At 30.5% G+C, this 18,390-nt stretch overlaps 2 protein-coding genes and 2 pseudogenes across 4 annotated transcripts; 3 read left to right on the top strand and 1 right to left on the bottom strand.

Annotated features, from left to right (window-relative positions):
• The window catches only part of LOC145965724 (proto-oncogene tyrosine-protein kinase ROS-like), an 82,929-nt pseudogene that overhangs the window by 27,854 nt on the left and 36,685 nt on the right, over positions 1-18,390 (top strand).
• On the top strand, positions 4,014-9,465 carry LOC145965751 (uncharacterized). 3 transcript variants are annotated; one of them, XM_083089427.1, is made up of 10 exons: positions 4,014-4,250; positions 4,346-4,599; positions 4,681-5,337; positions 5,447-5,597; positions 5,733-5,883; positions 6,280-6,513; positions 6,696-6,910; positions 8,041-8,200; positions 8,569-8,681; positions 8,942-9,465. In XM_083089427.1, the coding sequence occupies exons 5-10, from the start codon at positions 5,814-5,816 to the stop codon at positions 8,954-8,956; spliced, it is 807 nt and encodes a 268-aa protein (XP_082945553.1). In that variant the 5' UTR covers positions 4,014-4,250; positions 4,346-4,599; positions 4,681-5,337; positions 5,447-5,597; positions 5,733-5,813; the 3' UTR covers positions 8,957-9,465. The 3 variants fall into 3 exon arrangements, with proteins under 3 accessions (XP_082945553.1, XP_082945554.1, XP_082945552.1); XM_083089426.1 differs by having other exon boundaries at positions 4,016-4,250; positions 5,428-5,597; XM_083089428.1 differs by lacking the exon at positions 5,447-5,597.
• LOC145965582 (sterol O-acyltransferase 2-like) lies at positions 13,754-14,854 on the bottom strand (annotated as a pseudogene).
• Positions 14,846-17,785, top strand: LOC145965766 (SNAPIN protein homolog). Its single transcript, XM_083089453.1, has 3 exons — positions 14,846-15,016; positions 15,092-15,317; positions 15,692-17,785. The coding sequence occupies exons 2-3, from the start codon at positions 15,166-15,168 to the stop codon at positions 15,732-15,734; spliced, it is 195 nt and encodes a 64-aa protein (XP_082945579.1). The 5' UTR covers positions 14,846-15,016; positions 15,092-15,165; the 3' UTR covers positions 15,735-17,785.

Below are 18,390 nucleotides of genomic sequence, written 5' to 3'. Positions count from 1 at the left end.
GAGAGAGAGAGAGAGACAGACAGACAGACAGACAGACAGACAGACAGACAGACAGACAGACAGACAGAGGAAGAATGTATGTGTTCGCATGTGTGTCTGTATGTGTATAGCGACCAGCTGATCGCAGCAGGCGCCCCGCGTAAGCACCCGTGTCTGACGGTGAATCGCGCCACCCTTGCCTGCCTCTTGTATTCGACCCGTCATACGTTAACTACTTCCTTTAATAATTCAAAAACTAAGCTTCGGACGAAATTTTGCCAAAGGAAAAATCGTCTTAGAATTGATTCAAGAATGTGTCATTTCAGGGACAAGGGGGTTATTTTGAATCACCCTGTATTAATCAACGTAGAAAAATTTGGAGTTATGTAATCGTAATCGGATCGTCCGATGATTTGTCCGACGTAAATCTATTTCAAGAATTGACGGATCAAAAATTAGTGTGGACGTTCTTTTTGATGAATCCGAATATTACGACACATTTAGCGCTGATATTTTATGCACACGTTGCGCAAGAAGTATGTGATGTCAATAACAGATAATATTATAATATTATAATATATTTTTTTGTATATCGATTATTATTTTATTAGAGGACCGATAAATATCGCGGGACGAGGAGATCTCCGAAACTTGGAAAATCTAATCTGGTCATTTATTATAATCCATAGCTATGTGTTTTGCTTCTATAATCTTTTTCTGATGGAAAATTATTTTCTATAGGAGATCCTGCACACAGCGGTTGCACTTTAAAAAAAGAAATGACACGTGAGATTATCGACATTGGATTTTAGCGATCTTTCTGCTATTGTCATAAAATGTCAAAAATGAATAAGTTTGCGTTGAAATTAATTGTTATTAATTTTTGAGAATTTGTAGAATAATATATACTAATAATTAATTTCTAGAGAATTGATTTTTACGAGTAATAAAAATAATATATATACTAGATAATTGGAATATATATTATAAGATTAAAAATCAAAGTGTCTTTTAAAATTTATTTTGCGATTTTCTCGATTATAGACGAGATGATTATATATATAACATTCTCTTACTAATATAAATTTTATAATCTCCTGAAGTATTTATCTTGATTTGGTAATTAAAGTGATTTTTTCGAGAATAATTCAAGTTACTAATAAATAAAATCGTAAAATTTATCGATCGAAGTATAAGATATTTGTATAATTTGTCAAATTATAATTACAGGAATGTGTCAGATAATCTTCTTTCTCTCTTTCTCGAGAAATTCTATTAAATCGATCGGATGAATTAAAGAAGAGACGCGATGCGGGCAAGCATAGAGAAATTCTTCTTCCTTAGAAATTCTGTCATCCCTCCATATCTTCATTCATTCAATTTATTCACGGGATGAAAAAGAACGATATAGGGAAAAATATATCTCTATTGCACGAATAAGGTAAGACTCTCACTTCATTATGTTACGAATATAAACTAATTATGTTCGTTGTGTATCGAATAAACGTTGAGAATTAAAATACTTAAAATATTTTATTGCAACCTTCATCAATAAGTAAGATGAAATCTATAGTGTGACACATAAAAAAAAGAATAATTCAAATCTAGCTAGTAGAATAATATATACCGAAAACAAGAAGCAAAATTCTCCATTTCTCATCAACTGCACACCATCTATCTTACCACTATTAGATTATTTATGTTTTGTAGAACAACTTTGATATAACAAAATATAAATAAAATTTATTTATATATATATTTATATATGTATATATATATATACAGGGCGATCCTGAAAAACGTTATGTCTTTAAAATGACGTATTCCTGACACCATTCTAAGACAATTTTTCCTTTACCAAAATTTGATTTGAAGCGTAGTTTTTGAATTATGAGCAAAAATAGTTAGTAAATCACGCGTCGGGTACAGAAGGCAGGCAGGAGCGGCGCGGCGTGCCGCGAGCGCGGGCGCAGCTGACCGCCCGACGGGTGATTATCACCGCATGAGTCGCTAACTATTTTATCTTATAACATAAAATTATGCTTTAAATAAAATTTTGGTAAAGAAGAAAATGTCTTAGAATTACGTCAGAAATACGTGTTCCTTAAAATAACGTTATTTTAATAATGAAAAGTTGTTCCGGATCGCCGGCCGTCCGACGTTGCAATCAGCTGATTGCTACACGCGATGTGTGTATGGCGGAGTGTGTGCGTAAGAGAGAGAGAGAAAGAGAGAGAGAGAGGGAAGGTAGGAGGGACAGACATTCATACACACGCACGCACTTTTTTCTCGCTCTCTTTCTCTCTTTTACGCAACACTCATACACTCTCTCATTCGGTCTCTCACTCACACTCTCTCGGTCACTCACTCACTCACTCACCTGCTTACTTGCTCACTAACCTTGTAGCAGCGTAGCGAATCTTCATGCTATGTATTGTTGTTATCTGCTGCACGGTTATGATTGCTAGAGATGCACGACACATCGAAATTTTTTCGATTATTAATCTCACACTCGATTGACACAATACAGATTACACGATAACGAGTTTACTGCTTATTCACTCACTATTGATTTATCGATACCAAAAATTACTTTCAAAGAAACGCGAATGCAAACAACACATGACTCGACGCGAAGCGACGGACCGCGGAGACTGCGCGACCACAAGAGTTATGTTGCCAGAAACGCGACACGCGACATCTAACAAACGACTTGCGCGTGGCGCGTGATTGACGCGAGATAAGACGAACGATCGGCTAAAACCTTCGCATTGCGAATGCGGTAGAAAACATGAAACGTATAATGACATACTTAAAAAATTAATTATTTATTATAAATAATAACTATTTCTAATTATAATAAATAATTATTATTTATTATAATTAGAAATAGTTATTATTTATAATAAATAATTAATTTTTTAAGTATGTCATTATACGTTTCATGTTTTCTACCGCATTCGCAATGCGAAGGTTTTAGCCGATCGTTCGTCTTATCTCGCGTCAATCACGCGCCACGCGCAAGTCGTTTGTTAGATGTCGCGTGTCGCGTTTCTGGCAACATAACTCTTGTGGTCGCGCAGTCTCCGCGGTCCGTCGCTTCGCGTCGAGTCATGTGTTGTTTGCATTCGCGTTTCTTTGAAAGTAATTTTTGGTATCGATAAATCAATAGTGAGTGAATAAGCAGTAAACTCGTTATCGTGTAATCTGTATTGTGTCAATCGAGTGTGAGATTAATAATCGAAAAAATTTCGATGTGTCGTGCATCTCTAGCAATCATAACCGTGCAGCAGATAACAACAATACATAGCATGAAGATTCGCTACGCTGCTACAAGGTTAGTGAGCAAGTAAGCAGGTGAGTGAGTGAGTGAGTGACCGAGAGAGTGTGAGTGAGAGACCGAATGAGAGAGTGTATGAGTGTTGCGTAAAAGAGAGAAAGAGAGCGAGAAAAAAGTGCGTGCGTGTGTATGAATGTCTGTCCCTCCTACCTTCCCTCTCTCTCTCTCTTTCTCTCTCTCTCTTACGCACACACTCCGCCATACACACATCGCGTGTAGCAATCAGCTGATTGCAACGTCGGACGGCCGGCGATCCGGAACAACTTTTCATTATTAAAATAACGTTATTTTAAGGAACACGTATTTCTGACGTAATTCTAAGACATTTTCTTCTTTACCAAAATTTTATTTAAAGCATAATTTTATGTTATAAGATAAAATAGTTAGCGACTCATGCGGTGATAATCACCCGTCGGGCGGTCAGCTGCGCCCGCGCTCGCGGCACGCCGCGCCGCTCCTGCCTGCCTTCTGTACCCGACGCGTGATTTACTAACTATTTTTGCTCATAATTCAAAAACTATGCTTCAAATCAAATTTTGGTAAAGGAAAAATAGTCTTAGAATGGTGTCAGGAATACGTCATTTTAAAGACATAACGTTTTTCAGGATCGCCCTGTATATATATATATATATATATATATATATATGTTACTTATATATTACTTTAAATATTATTGTATCTCAGTCCAATTGTATGTATTTATATGTATTATTTAGCGTGCCCAATGTTTGCCATCAATATTTTTACTTTTTGCGGATACATATGTCTGGATGATGAAGAATTAGAGGCACTTAAAGATTCATTACAAATGTCATTGTCTCTGCTTTCACTCAATGCTCTTATTGGTCTTATCACATTTGGCAAAATGATTCAAGTTCATGAATTAGAAGCACAAAGGATCTTCAACCAAAACAAGTTCAAGATATGTTAGGTACGAATAGAATAAGTCCCAAGTTATATTTACTATATTAGTCATTGTTCTTCATGATTACTTTATTGCATTTTATTCACATTACATTTTGATAGGTATAGGTAGACTAATTCCTGGACAAAATCCAAATCAACCAAGAGGACCTGGTGCTTAACTATTGCCAGCTGCTAATCGCTTTTTGTAACCAGTACATAAGTGTGATATGAGACAGTTCGACAGATCTTTTAGGAGAACTGCAACGTGATCCATGGTCTGTTGGGCCAGAGAAACGTTCATTGCGATCTACAAGTGTGACATTAGCAGTCGCCACGGGTCTCTTAGAAGCTAGTTATGCAAATACTGATGCTAGGTATTTATATGTTGTAATATGATGTATATATGTTATGTTTTTCATTGTAATCCTACATATAATGCTATCAATGTATTTAAGGATTATGCTATTTGTTGGCGGACCATGTTCTCAAGGACCTGGCCAAGTTGTAACTGATGATTTATGACAACCAATCAGATCACATCATAATATTCAAAAAGATAATGCTAAGTATAAAAAGGCAATTAAGCATTATGATACACTTGCATCACGTGCTGCAACTAATGGCCATAATAGATATTTATAATAGATATTTATTTTTGTGCTCTTGACACCAAACTGGTTTATTAGAAAGGCGACAATATTGCAACTCTACTGGTGGTCATATGATGATGGGGGATTCATTTAATTCTTCATTATTCAAACAAACTTTTCAACGAATATTTGCTACAGATGCCAAGGGTGATTTGAAAATAGCATTCAATGCAATCTTAGAAGTAAAAACATCTCAGAAAATTAAAGTTCCTGGAGCAATTGGATCTTTTGTATGTCAGTGGGAGAAAGGATCAAGTGTTGGAGTACTACAAGAAGTAGGCTTACTTGTCAGTGGAAATTTTGTTCATTGACACCATCTACAACAACAGCATTATTCTTTGAAGTTGCAAATTAACATACAGCCCCAATTCCGCAAAGTGGAAGAGGCTGTATTCAATTCATTATCCAATATTAACATAGTAATGGACAAAGGCGAATTAGAGTTACTACTATTGCAAGAAAGTAAATATATTTTTTATTATACATTATATGTATATCATAAATATTTATATCATAAATAATAATATATCATAAATATTTATGATGTTATAGGGATATCTTTAATTATTAGTTGGGCAGATGAATCATCATCTTTGCATCATGTAAGCATAGAATTTGAGGAAGCAACAGCTGTTTTTATGTCACGTTTAACTGTATTTCGAGCAGAAAGTGATGATGGTCCAAATGTTTGAAGATGGGTTGATCATATTCTGATTAGACTTGTTAGTAGTTTCTATCATTAAAATTGTGCCCAATTACACTTAATATAAAGCTTAAACTTAATATATTTATACATATAGATTTACACATAAATATATATTTTATCTATTTTGAGGTGTAAAATCTTATTATTGCAGTATCAAAAATTCGGAGAATATGCAAAAGATGATCCAACTAGCTTTAGATTGGCAGAAAATTTTTCCTTGTATCCACAATTTATGTATCATTTACGCAGATCACAATTCTTCAAGTATTCAATAATTCCCCAAATAAAACTAGTTTTTATAGGTAAGTTGTTATTTGTATAAAACACATGATATATTTAAAACTTATTGATACTTTTAGGTCTCATATTTCATATATCAATATATATTTTTTGACATTCTTTTTAACTGAAAGAAGAAAGGAGCATCTCAGATAAAGTTTTCATTTATCTTATGATAGCAGTCATTTGTCATAAGTTGCTAGTGTATTCGCAATATATGACAAATGACTGCTATCATAAGATAAATGAAAACTTTATCTGAGATGCTCCTTTCTTCCCATCTTTCATCGAGTGCGATTGTGATTGTGGTTGTGCGTTAAGTGAAAATTATATAAAATAGTTTACAATGAATGAAATTTAATAACACTGTGATGAACAGTATAACTAACAAAATGAACTCACAGACTTTATATTTACAGATGTTGACATTACTGATGAGGAATGGTTGAACGAAAGTTTAGTAGGTGATTACGTGTCTTGCGGTAATGCTAATGTGCGTGATGATGGTAATAGGCTTAATAATGACAATATGCCTGATGATAATAATGATGATGATGATATTGGTGACAATATGATTAGCCCCGATAATGTGCTTGACGGTGATGACATGACAACTTTCAATGCCAACGGCAATCAGTTGGAAAAATGCTATGGTATGTATTAAACTTTATTCTTTATTCTTCCTTCTTAATTATATCGTTATATTGTACTTATAATAGCAATATGTTATATGTACTTAATTTCGTATGTATGTACTTGTGTAAAATAACTAAACAGATAATTTTAATGATACTTATAAAGAGAAATAAATATTTTTCTTTTTTATCTTATACAGATGCGTGTCGTATCGAACAAAAAATTATTAAAAATCTCATACAAAAGAATACGAGACAGTTGGAGATAATAATAAATTTAATAAATAACGCAGGACCAGCTAATACAATATATAATAATGACGAAGTCCAATTATTGCCGGAATTTCCGCTATGTGACGAATTTTTCAAATTTGACACGGATCTCCAAAAGGACAGAGAGATTCGGAAACAATTAGTGAGTACTTTTCTGTTTTTGCGTCCATTTCTTTTTTCTTCTCTCTATTTTTAAATGTGAAATAAATGTATATTTCTATAATTCAATCAACAACAAAAATTCTTTTGTAGAGATAAAAGTAGAAGACAAAATCTAGATATTGAATATACTGGGTGTCACACTAATTAATTCCTCTCATTATTTTGTACATAAAAGTATTAAGATAAGATAATTGGTATAAAAAAAACACATAGTTGTTTCGAAAAAAAAATATGTAATTTGCAATTAACAATTACAATTTTTTCTTAAAAATAACTATGTTTTCTTTACACCAATTGATTCCTCTCATTATTTTGTACATAAAAGTATTAAGGTGAGGTAATCGAAAAATGAATATTTTACGATTACCTCACCTTAATACTTTTATGTACAAAATAAGATATTTTACGGTTTATATAAAATTAAGAAACGATTTCAAGCCTCATAACTCTGCAAGTACTTAATGAAAACTAACTTAATTATAGTGTTTTGGAAAGCTCTCGAGATAAGCTACAAGAATAATAACGCAATGAAAAATAAATGGTTCCATTTAAGAAATTGAAGGTGACCTTCACATGATCTTGACAACGCTATTCAAGGTCGTACTAATATTACTGTGCATTATTTGAAACCCTATAACTTTTATAGGAAACATTTTTGTCTGCCGTTCTCGGTTTTCGAAATATTCGGCTGATACGGGTGGTCTGACACACCCTGTATGTATATATATATATATATATATATATATATATATATATATATATTTATTTATTTATTTATTCATATAATAAAAACAATTTTGAAAAATAAAATAATGAAAATAATAGGCTCAACATAATAATAAATTACTAAGGGGTAAAAAGGCAAATAAAAATCAAAAGACACGCGGTTATTAGTGCGCAAATTTAGATATATAGTATAAAATATTTACTTAAATTTACTTAAAGCGTAATATATAACATTCTTTTAAATTTTATCACAATTTTTGCTGCCTTTTGTCGCTTAGTAATTTTGAAAGAAGCTCTTAAAATATATTAAATTCATGTTTCCTTTTTCTTCAAGCGGCTTAAATTGAAAATATTATTAAACATTTTTGTAACATTCTGTTATAGAAAAGGAAAATTGCAAAAATTGGAGGAAACACTTTCGTTCACAAGACAAGGAATATTATAAAATACACATTATCGGATGAATTGTGCCGCAAATTATCATGGACAGGCCAAAAAGGATCAACGGCAATTAAGGACACAAGTTTTGTCATAGTTATTATGGGTAATTATTATTTCTTTAAGATATATTTTTATTTCTCCTTTTTATGTAATATTGTTTAAAAATAGTTGCACCTTTAATGTATTCGAACATCAGTATTCGAGATAGTATCTAACATATGCTTAGATGTAACGTGCACTTTTAACTTTAAATTTTTCTTCAGAATTATTAATAAGATCTTACTTCAAATTTCGTTCAAATATTCTTCTACACTTTATACTCTTTCCAATTTTTTACGGATCAAAATTTTTATATTCTTTCCAAAAGTTGCAAACGTTTATAGCTATACTTTACTTCATGACTACCCTATTCTAACTATTGGAATTAAAGCACAAAATATTTTAATAATTATGTAACAAATCGTTTTTCAGCATACGTTTCGGACGACGAAAAAAGTAATATGCACGATATTAAAAAGACCATCCAAGAATGGTTACGACATGCGGGAGATCGCCTCAACTATTTAAGAAACAAGGAGAAAAAGGTTGGTAAATTATTGAAAATTCCATACGATATTATTTAAAAAACAATAGGGCTGTATAATGTTGCTGCATAACATTTTTAGTGTTGAAAATGAGAAAACATTGAAATTAATATATGTTTTTTAATATATGTAAATGTATATCTTAAATCATATTTCACTTATATATTTAATTGTGTGTGTGTGTGTGTGTGTGTGTAAAAAATTAAATTCTATATTGTAAAAAAAAATATATTAATTATCTTTTGTATATTTTTTTACAGCACTATGACATATGAAGATTTTATTCAACAAAATGAAGATTGTGACGATGTGCGCAATGGAATGCTTGGTCATCATCGCGTATTGATGCTACTAGACTAGTTGTACCATTGAAAACTTTGTATCAACCAATTAAGGAACGAGTAGATCTTCCGCCAATTCAATATGATCCAGTTTTATGTACAAGATTTACATGCAGAGCTATTTTAAATCCATTATATCAAGTAGACTATCGTGCAAAATTATGGATCTGCAATTTTTGCTCTCAGAGAAATCCTGTAAGAAAAAATTCTATCCATTTTCTTTTAAGCTAAATCATTTTAGCTAGACTAGAGTTTAACTTAATTAGATTTAAGCTAGCAATTGTTCAATTTTGGAAGTAAATTCAGCAGAATAGTAAGCTATAGGTCCTTGATAAAAATGACTAAAATAATATGATTTAGATTGTACAGATCATAAGATTTCAATCTTGTATTATAGTATGTATGTATATACACAGCATATATATGCTATACACATAAATGAATAGAGTAAAAATCATTTTTTATTTATCACAAACATTTTGAAAAATATTAAAGTAGTTTATTTCTATTAGAAATTTAAGTATATTTTTATGTATTTCTTTATTATGATATATTTACATTCATATTCTATTCTTTATTACTTCATTTATGTAAATTCGTATTTTATTTAATACATAATTCTCTTGTAATATTCTCCTCTCTATATCATATAAGATATAATTTAAAAAGTAATCGTAAATTATTTATTAGGAGCATATAGTGTTCATAAAAATATGTATAAATATTCAAAATATAATAAAGAAATGAACTTAAGATGAGTTTTGTTATTTATTATAGAATAAATCAATAAATCAATGCAGCTATTTTACCGACCGAATTACGCACGTCTAAAAGTCGTCTTAATTGAAATGTCTGAGACGTCTTTATAACATCCTGAGTGAGACATTTAATTATATCTTGATTGGGACGTCTTGAGTGAGACGTCTTAAAACAATGCCCGACAGATATCTTAAATCGGGACATAAGACGTCTTAAAGACGTCATAAAGATGTAATTCTGATAACTTCTTAAGACGTCTTTAGAAATTTCATGACGTCTTTAAGACATCTTTAAGACGACATAATGTTGTGTGGGTATTGAATCTATACTACATTTAATGTGTTTATTATTGATAAAAATTCCATCATTACATAATAATTTTGCTTCTTCTATGAATTCTTTTAGAAACTCTTGTGAATTTGAAGGTTTTTGTCTACCGTAATATGCACCAATAATAAAAACTTGTTTTGATTGTACTACGGAACCCAAAATTGGCCATAATTGTTGCGAAGACTTTGCTAATGGTAGTCCATCAATATTTATACTTATTTTTATATTACTTAAATTTGTTGAAAGAGATGAACACCTATTTTCTATTGCCTTTAATAAACCATTTAATAAGTGAATAAGCCATTTATTTTATATATATATATATATATATATATATATATATATAATTAATATATATTTGTTATATGTTGCTCATATATGTATAAGAATATTTTTTTTATTATTTTTCTTGCTTTTATTAAATTAAAAGATTGAATCTTTAACAGGAGCATACATGTTTAAAAGACGTTCAGAGGACATCTAGAAGATATTTTTTGGATGTCCTCTGGATGTCCTCTGAATGGTCTCTGGATGTCCTCTGGATATCCTCTGAATGTCCTCTGAACGTTTTTCGAAGATCTGTGCTGATATAATATATATCCAGTGAGTAACCAGTAAGCATCCAGTGCATTTCTAATGGATGTCCTATGGATATTTATGGGGCATAATAAAATTATATTTATATATGCAAATATTCTATAAATATTCTATATTAAAGTAAACTGCAAATAATTTTGCAGGTTCTTATTAAATTATATTATTATACAAGTATTTTTAATTAGACTACACAGTATTTAAGGAAAAAATATAGATCTTTATGGGATATTTATATATATATTGACGATTAAAATTAAATTAAATATTTTATATAACTAAAAGTAATCATATATGCACATTAAATCTTTATATAAATATTTGTACAAAAATTTAAAATGTCCTATAAATCTCCCAGGATGTTCTGGACATATTCAGGAAAATTTAAAATGTCCTATAAATCTCCCAGGATGTCCTGGACATATTCAGGATGATCCTGAGGACGTTTTGTGCTGTCTGGGTCAGCTTACATGTATTGTGCGAAGTTGTGTTGTGACTAATGTCATATTATTTTTATATTATATTATTTTTAAATTTATATATATTATTTAATTATTTAATTATAATATTATTAATTATTTAATTATAATATTATTAATTATTTAATTATAATATTATTAATTATTTAATTATTTAATTATATAATATTATTAATTATTTTTTTAATATATAATATATGTGTGTGTGTATGTATGTATATATGTGTATTTTACATATTATTTAATATTATTATTTTCATATTATTTTTATATTTACCGTCGTTAACGATTTTCTCTAAATAAACATTCTCTAAACATTTCTGTGAAAATCTAGTTGAGAATCGATGATGTCAATGGAATCGTTATGTAATGTATTCTAGATGGATATCCTTAATTTCCTTAGTAGTCCTAATTTTGAGGTCATATATGTGTATACGGGCGAAGTCCGCAAGGTGTGCAGAGCCGACATTGCCCGGGCGTCAGTATTGCATAACGTTTTTAGGTAAAGTCCGCTGAAATAATTTATTAACTGACATGGTCTGGTTTGATGCGGATAAAGACACTGCCTAGTCAGCAATAGCAATGTCAATAACTACTATTATATTACAAACTTCGCTCGGTTTCAAGTGGGCAAAGTCGACATTGCTAATTCTTCATAGGCGAAGCTGCGCTAGTCCGTATTGTATAGTCCTGGTTTCTCAATTGTTAAGTGATTTAATAAATTGACTAAGTACAACTCTAAAAATATTTATTTGAATATAAATGAGAAAGCACAAATATTCCTAATTATTACAATGACCTTAATTCTTAATCAGTCGCAGACTGAAATAAAAATATAACGTATATATTGAAACATAAAATGAAAATTCAACATAAGGTACAAAATTAATAATCTTCTACACATTCGCCTAGCGTATGAAAACAGCTGTTATACTTAGGTACACTTACATAAAATAAATATATATTAGGTAAATATACTCCTGGACAAAATAACGCGTAATATTTTCATTTTTTCTTTAAAAGCTGATATTTAAAGTTTAACGAAAAATTTTAAAGAAAAAGTGAAAAAAAAATTATGCGTTAATTTTGTCCAGGAGTATAATAAGTACAGTTACATTAAATAAAATATGTTATTAGGGGATATTATTGTTCGTCAAAACTAAATATTAAAATTTTTTATCTTAATCAGTCACAAACTAAAACTAATTCATTATTGCAAAAATTAATCAAATATTGTAATATACGTCATTGAATAAATAAAAATTAGCAGTAAAAAGTAAAATAATCAGGAAAAATTTAAGTATTGCAATCAGTAAAATAATCAGTAAAAACTAAATATCAGTAAAAACTAAAATAATCAGTAAAATAATCTACCCATGAAGAATTAGCGATGTCGACTTTGTCCACTTGCAATCGAGCGAAGTTTGCAATATAATAGTAGTCATTGCTATTGCTGAGCAGGCAGTGTCGACTTTATCCACATCAAATCGATCCATGTCAGTTAATAAATCATTTCAGCGGACTTTGCCTAAGGACGTTATGCAATACGCTCTACACATGTTGCGGACTTCGCCCGTAACAGCTCTAATTGCTTATTAATTTGTTGTTACGATTTTATATACTATAAATTTGATTAATTTGAAAATTATTCATAATTAGAGGCAATCATATCTAATAAATGATATATTAAATAAATTTTACATATATGCACATATATGTAAAATTATGTATAATTATTACACTGTAAATATATTTCTATACAGGGTGAGTCAAAAGTATGTTTTAAAAATTTGTGAGCGTGTTCCTGGATAAAAAGGAAGAACAAATGTTCATATGAACATATGGTCGCAAATGCTTTGTTGTCGAGATAATGGACATAAATCAGCAGTATCAAATAATGCTTTATTTGAACGTTTACAATACAAAATTGTATTTTGATAAATTTAACAAAGTTCATTATATTAATATACAGGGTGTCCCGAAACTAACGCTTGATATTTTAAAGGCAGATTCTCTGGCCAATTTAAAAACGATTTTTCCTCAGCGAAAATGTCGAGAGAGATCATAATTTTTAGCATATTCCCAATTTTTGTCATCATGTATCTTTCTAATTAAGCCTTAAATTAAAATTTTATTAAAGTAAACTCTACCTAAAATTAACTAAAGAATGTGACTTTATTAATATTTTATTCCCATAAGCCTTAGTTTGCGAAAAACCCTTTATTTTCAATCGTTTATAACTCGAAAACTATTAGTGCCGCGACATTTTCGCTGAGGAAAAATCGTTTTTAAATTGGCCAGAGAATCTGCCTTTAAAATATCAAGCGTTAGTTTCGGGACACCCTGTATATTAATATAATGAACTTTGTTAAATTTATCAAAATTGTTGATTACTATATTTACCAATAATTATGCATAATAATCAATTAATCATATTTATAGTAACACCAAAAAGTTGCTTTACACGTTGAGATTGTGGTTGTTGATGTCTCCTCTTGTTAATGATATTTCTGATAATGAAGCACAGTAAATAGACCCGATGAAAAGAAAGTGCTGGCAGACGAACATTCTACGCGACAAGTTGCTGCTGACAATTCCAACTTTGCGATAAAAGCAAATCCGCATAATAATTGGAATAGGACAAACAGTTATAACTGGTATAAAATACCATTGCGTAAGCGCTCATTATAATGCCATTGCTGAAACACCAGATCATCCACACGAGAATGTTGTTGAAGCTTATGTTGCTAAGGACTAGAACAAAGTTGAGGCCGCCGAATAGGATCAACATCACCGGATAAAAGAAACGAAATGCAAATACGACGATGTATTCGTGACAAACTGCAGATACGAAGAGCGCAGTGAAGATTGCCAACAGCTTGTTGCGTGGTACCACGATCTCATACATGTCCTTGTAGAGATACGTGTTGAGCCAGTCGTGTACACGTTCCACGTACGATTCCACAGGAAGGACGTGGAATTCCACAAATCCTGCAACCGACGAATAGTTTATACAATTTTTTTACCTCGCAGGACATTTTCGTTAGAGACAATTTGATCGTATGATTGAGACTTGCCTTATAAAACAATCGGTCGGCGAATCACAGCATCTCGGCCCAGGCGTTCATCCACGCGTGCAGCAGGAGATAATTTAAGCTGATGAATAAGAGGATCCCAGGAATGCTCGCTTCGATAATAATCTTGATGAACCACGTCGGTTCCAGAGGCCATGTGTCGAAGGTTCGAAAGACCGGCGCCACTAAGCGCTCCAGAATGAAGGTGTAATAGAATATCACCAGGACGACTTCGGCGAAATGTTGAACCACAAACATCCATCTGATTTTTTTCGTCCTGAAAAATGAAACGCGCAAATCTTTCTTGAATTTTTCAATCAAGAGACATGGTAGTGTCTTTGCTAAGTCCCAGCGTAAGCAAAAAAATGCACTCCGTGTATTATTACGCGAGTCGGATTGAGAGTATAACTCGATATTTTTATTTCTCATATAACCGCTCAACGGATCGAGTTCTTAGTAGAATTAATCGATAGCTTGGGTTTAAATTAAATAATAAAAGTGTTTTTATTTTTGCGCTACGTGCTCTGTAAACGGAGATATTATGATGCAAAGTCTGAAATGTGAAAATTTCGATTAAGAAACGTCGTCATGGTCATCGTCAACTCCTCTTAACGTAACAAAGAATATACAGAAATACGTTTCCAACGTCTGCCACAAGAATGCGCTAGCAGTGATTCACGCGACGCAGCGTTAGTAGCGCTTTGTGGCGTTAACGGTGCTTATAAATATGTTGTAAAAGGTTAAGTGTGTCATTTCAGGTAATTATATAAAATAATAATATACATATAACATTTATATATTTAGATTAGATTGTATCTATATTATTATTTCAGATTATATATATATATATATATATATATATATATATCAAGAGACACGGTAGTGTCTACTTCACTACAGCTATAACATGGACGTGGACACAGCGAGTGACAATACATCTATCGACGATAAGATAGATGACTTTTGCGAAAATCCGACGCGGGATGCATTAACGGAAGGTCTTATGAGTCTCTTGAAACCTACGGTGGATCAATTGGACGAGAGAATTCGCGCCACAAGGTGACGTTTTCTGTCAAGTTTTCTGTTCAGCACGCATGCAATAATAGTAACATTTATTTTTCGCGTTTCTTCTTGCAAATTTACGTATATTTATTATTCTTATATTTCTTTCACAGTACGTACTATTTATTGCAAAATATATGTTTATTCATTGAATTGTAACGATAAAAAATTGCGATTTACTTACACAAGCAACATATATATCTTATTACCTATTTTACAAGAATTCTTGAGCATTTTGAAAATCATTTTCAATTTTCATATATAATTATTGGAATGTTATAAGAAATTGTGCTTCTATCATGTACTACAAGTTGCGTACAAAAGTTGTGAAGAGTATTATTTTTTATGCATAACTATTCTCTTTGTTATAGGATATGTCAAATAGAACTGAAGCAGCGGATTGTTATTACTTAACATTGCAAGTTTTATAAAAGAAATTTCTTACAATTTTCACCGTAAATTATGGAAACTCCAGTAGTTAATTTATCAGATGAAGAACTCAAGACAGTTTATGATCCTTCTGAGGATTCGTATCTTTTAATAGATGCTTTGGAAGAAGATTTAGACATTCTGCATGCGATGAAACCTGTGATTTGTTTAGAAATAGGTAGTGGTTCTGGTATAGTCATCACAGCTCTAGCAATGGCATTGAAAAAATATAATGCTCATTTTATTGCAATTGATATAATCATTATAACATAGAATATTGAAATTCAAAATTTCGAAATTAAAAATAATTTATGCTTTGCGAAAGAAAATTAAAAATGAAAAGTAGTTTATGCAAAAGCATAGAAAGAAAAAATCATCATAACATAGAATATTGAAATTCAAAATTTCAAAATTAAAAATAATTTATGCTTTGCGAAAGAAAATTAAAAATGAAAAGTAGTTTATGCAAAAGCATAGAAAGAAAAAATAAATACTCTATGCTATGATGATATTACATACACACGCACACGCATGTACACATATACAAACATATTTTTATATCATCGTAACGTAGAATATTTAAATTTTCAAAATTAAAAATAGCTTATGCTTTGCAAAAGGAAATGAAAAATAAAAAGTAGTTTGTGCAAAGCATAGAAAGAAAAAACAAAAAGACACATTTATAAAAAATATTCTATGTATGATGATACACACACACACACACACACACACACACACACACACACACACACGCGCGCGCGCGCACACACACGCACGCACGCACGCACGCACACACACACACACACACGCACACGCACACGCATACACATTTAAATATTAATAAAAATTAAAAATATTATTTCTATAACTGGCTGAGGTTCTTGGATTGGAACTTCGGCCTCGGGCTCGTCCTCTCGACCGTCCCGCTCTAGCCCATCGTGCACGCGGTTGTTCTACAATAAAAGAAATATTTTAATGTTATTTTATTTGAATATAATATTTAAAGAAGAACTGCACGGATTAACTATATTGAAAGTTAATAAATCTAATTTTAATATATGTACATTCAGATTCATGAATTTAACATTACGCAAAATACTTTTAGCCTTTTAAAATATAAAAATAATTATTTGTGAATTAAAAATTTCTTTTGTAAAATATAATTTATACGACACAAAAATTCATGAAAATAAAAATTTTAATTCTATAGAAGGCTAAAAATACTTTGGGCAATGTTAAATTCATAAATCTGAAAATGTAATAGATTTATTAACTTTTAACATAGCTGATTCATTTAGCTGATTCCTTTATAATTAACGTGCCAATTATATAATTCAAAATTATTTACCTCTTACTTGCCCCGCTGTCGTTATCGGTGACGACGGCGGCGGTGGCAGCGGTGACGGCGATGGCAGCGGTGACGACGTTGACGGCGGCAGTGGCGGTGGTAGTGATGCCATCGTTGGTGGCGGCGATTCTTTTTGTGTTTCCATTAATTTTTGTGTTTCCATTAATTTTTGTGTTTCCATTAATTTTTGTATTTTTTTTTTAAGTATTATATTTTCTTTTAAAGCCGCTTCAGCCTCAACACGTAAAAAGGACGACAATTCAATTTCTGGCTCCATTTCTTCCATATTGTAGGTTCTGAAAGAATGGAAACATATAAAATATATATTATAAAATATGTTTAGAAATGATAGTAGAAATGATAGATAATAAATGATTAATCTTCATTTTAATCTTTTATTGTAATGCATATATGTATTGTGTGTGCAACACAAATATGAATTACAATAAAAAATAAGTAATTACAATAAGTGAATTACAATAAAAATAGTAAAATAAATTTTTATTCCCTTGTTATCTATCATTTCTTACGCATATGTATTAATAATATAATGTGTTACACTTACTTTTTAGGATTTTCTTCATTTTCCTTTTCGTTAGATCTGAAAATAGAAATGTATAAAATATATTGTACAATATAAAATATTTTTATATTATGTATTACAATAAAAGATTAAAATAAAAATTAATTCTTTGTCATCTATTTTTATTATATATTTCTATATTTTTATTATATATATGTATTACAATATGTATTACAATAAAGTGTTAAAATAAAAATTAACCAAGTATTGTGTGTGCAATACATATGCATTATAATAAAAGATTAAGATAATAAAATATTAAAATAGATTATAAAACATTTTTATAATGAAATAATAGATTGTTATCTATCATTTCTATAAAAAATTTTATAATATTTTATTATTTTATATATTTTATTATTTTAATCCTTATTGTAATGCATATGAGTTGCACACACAATACTTGGTTAACCTTTATTTTAATCTTTTATTGTAATACATATATATGTGTTATACGCAGAAGTACATATAGTTACGTATCGCAACAACTAATGGTTAGTTTTAATTTTAATCGTCTATTTTAATTTTTTATTATAATGCATTTGTATTGCGCATGCAACATATAGTAATATATATGTATTATAACAATCATTAGTTATTGCGATGAGTAATTATATGTATTTGTATGTATAATACATATATGAATTATAATAAGACATTTAAATAAAAGTTAAACAGTATCATGCGTGAAACATATATAATAGAAGATT

This window comes from Camponotus vicinus, unplaced genomic scaffold (assembly GCF_025532165.1).
Source record: "Camponotus vicinus isolate PSW18456_S1 unplaced genomic scaffold, iyCamVici1.0 SCAF_14, whole genome shotgun sequence".
In the NCBI taxonomy this organism is placed as follows: Eukaryota; Metazoa; Arthropoda; class Insecta; order Hymenoptera; family Formicidae; genus Camponotus; species Camponotus vicinus.
Note: the sequence above shows the minus strand (reverse complement) of the source record. Positions and strands in the feature narration are given on the sequence as shown.

Coding starts and splice junctions, on each gene's coding strand:
- LOC145965766 (XM_083089453.1), top strand. CDS start 15,166: ATGGACGTGGACACAGCGAGTGACAATACATCTATCGACGATAAGATA. Junction 15,318..15,691: donor GAGAGAATTCGCGCCACAAG/GTGACGTTTTCT, acceptor TCTTTGTTATAG/GATATGTCAAATAGAACTGA.
- LOC145965751 (XM_083089428.1), top strand. CDS start 5,814: ATGTATCATTTACGCAGATCACAATTCTTCAAGTATTCAATAATTCCC. Junction 6,514..6,695: donor TCAGTTGGAAAAATGCTATG/GTATGTATTAAA, acceptor TATCTTATACAG/ATGCGTGTCGTATCGAACAA. Junction 8,201..8,568: donor TTTTGTCATAGTTATTATGG/GTAATTATTATT, acceptor ATCGTTTTTCAG/CATACGTTTCGGACGACGAA.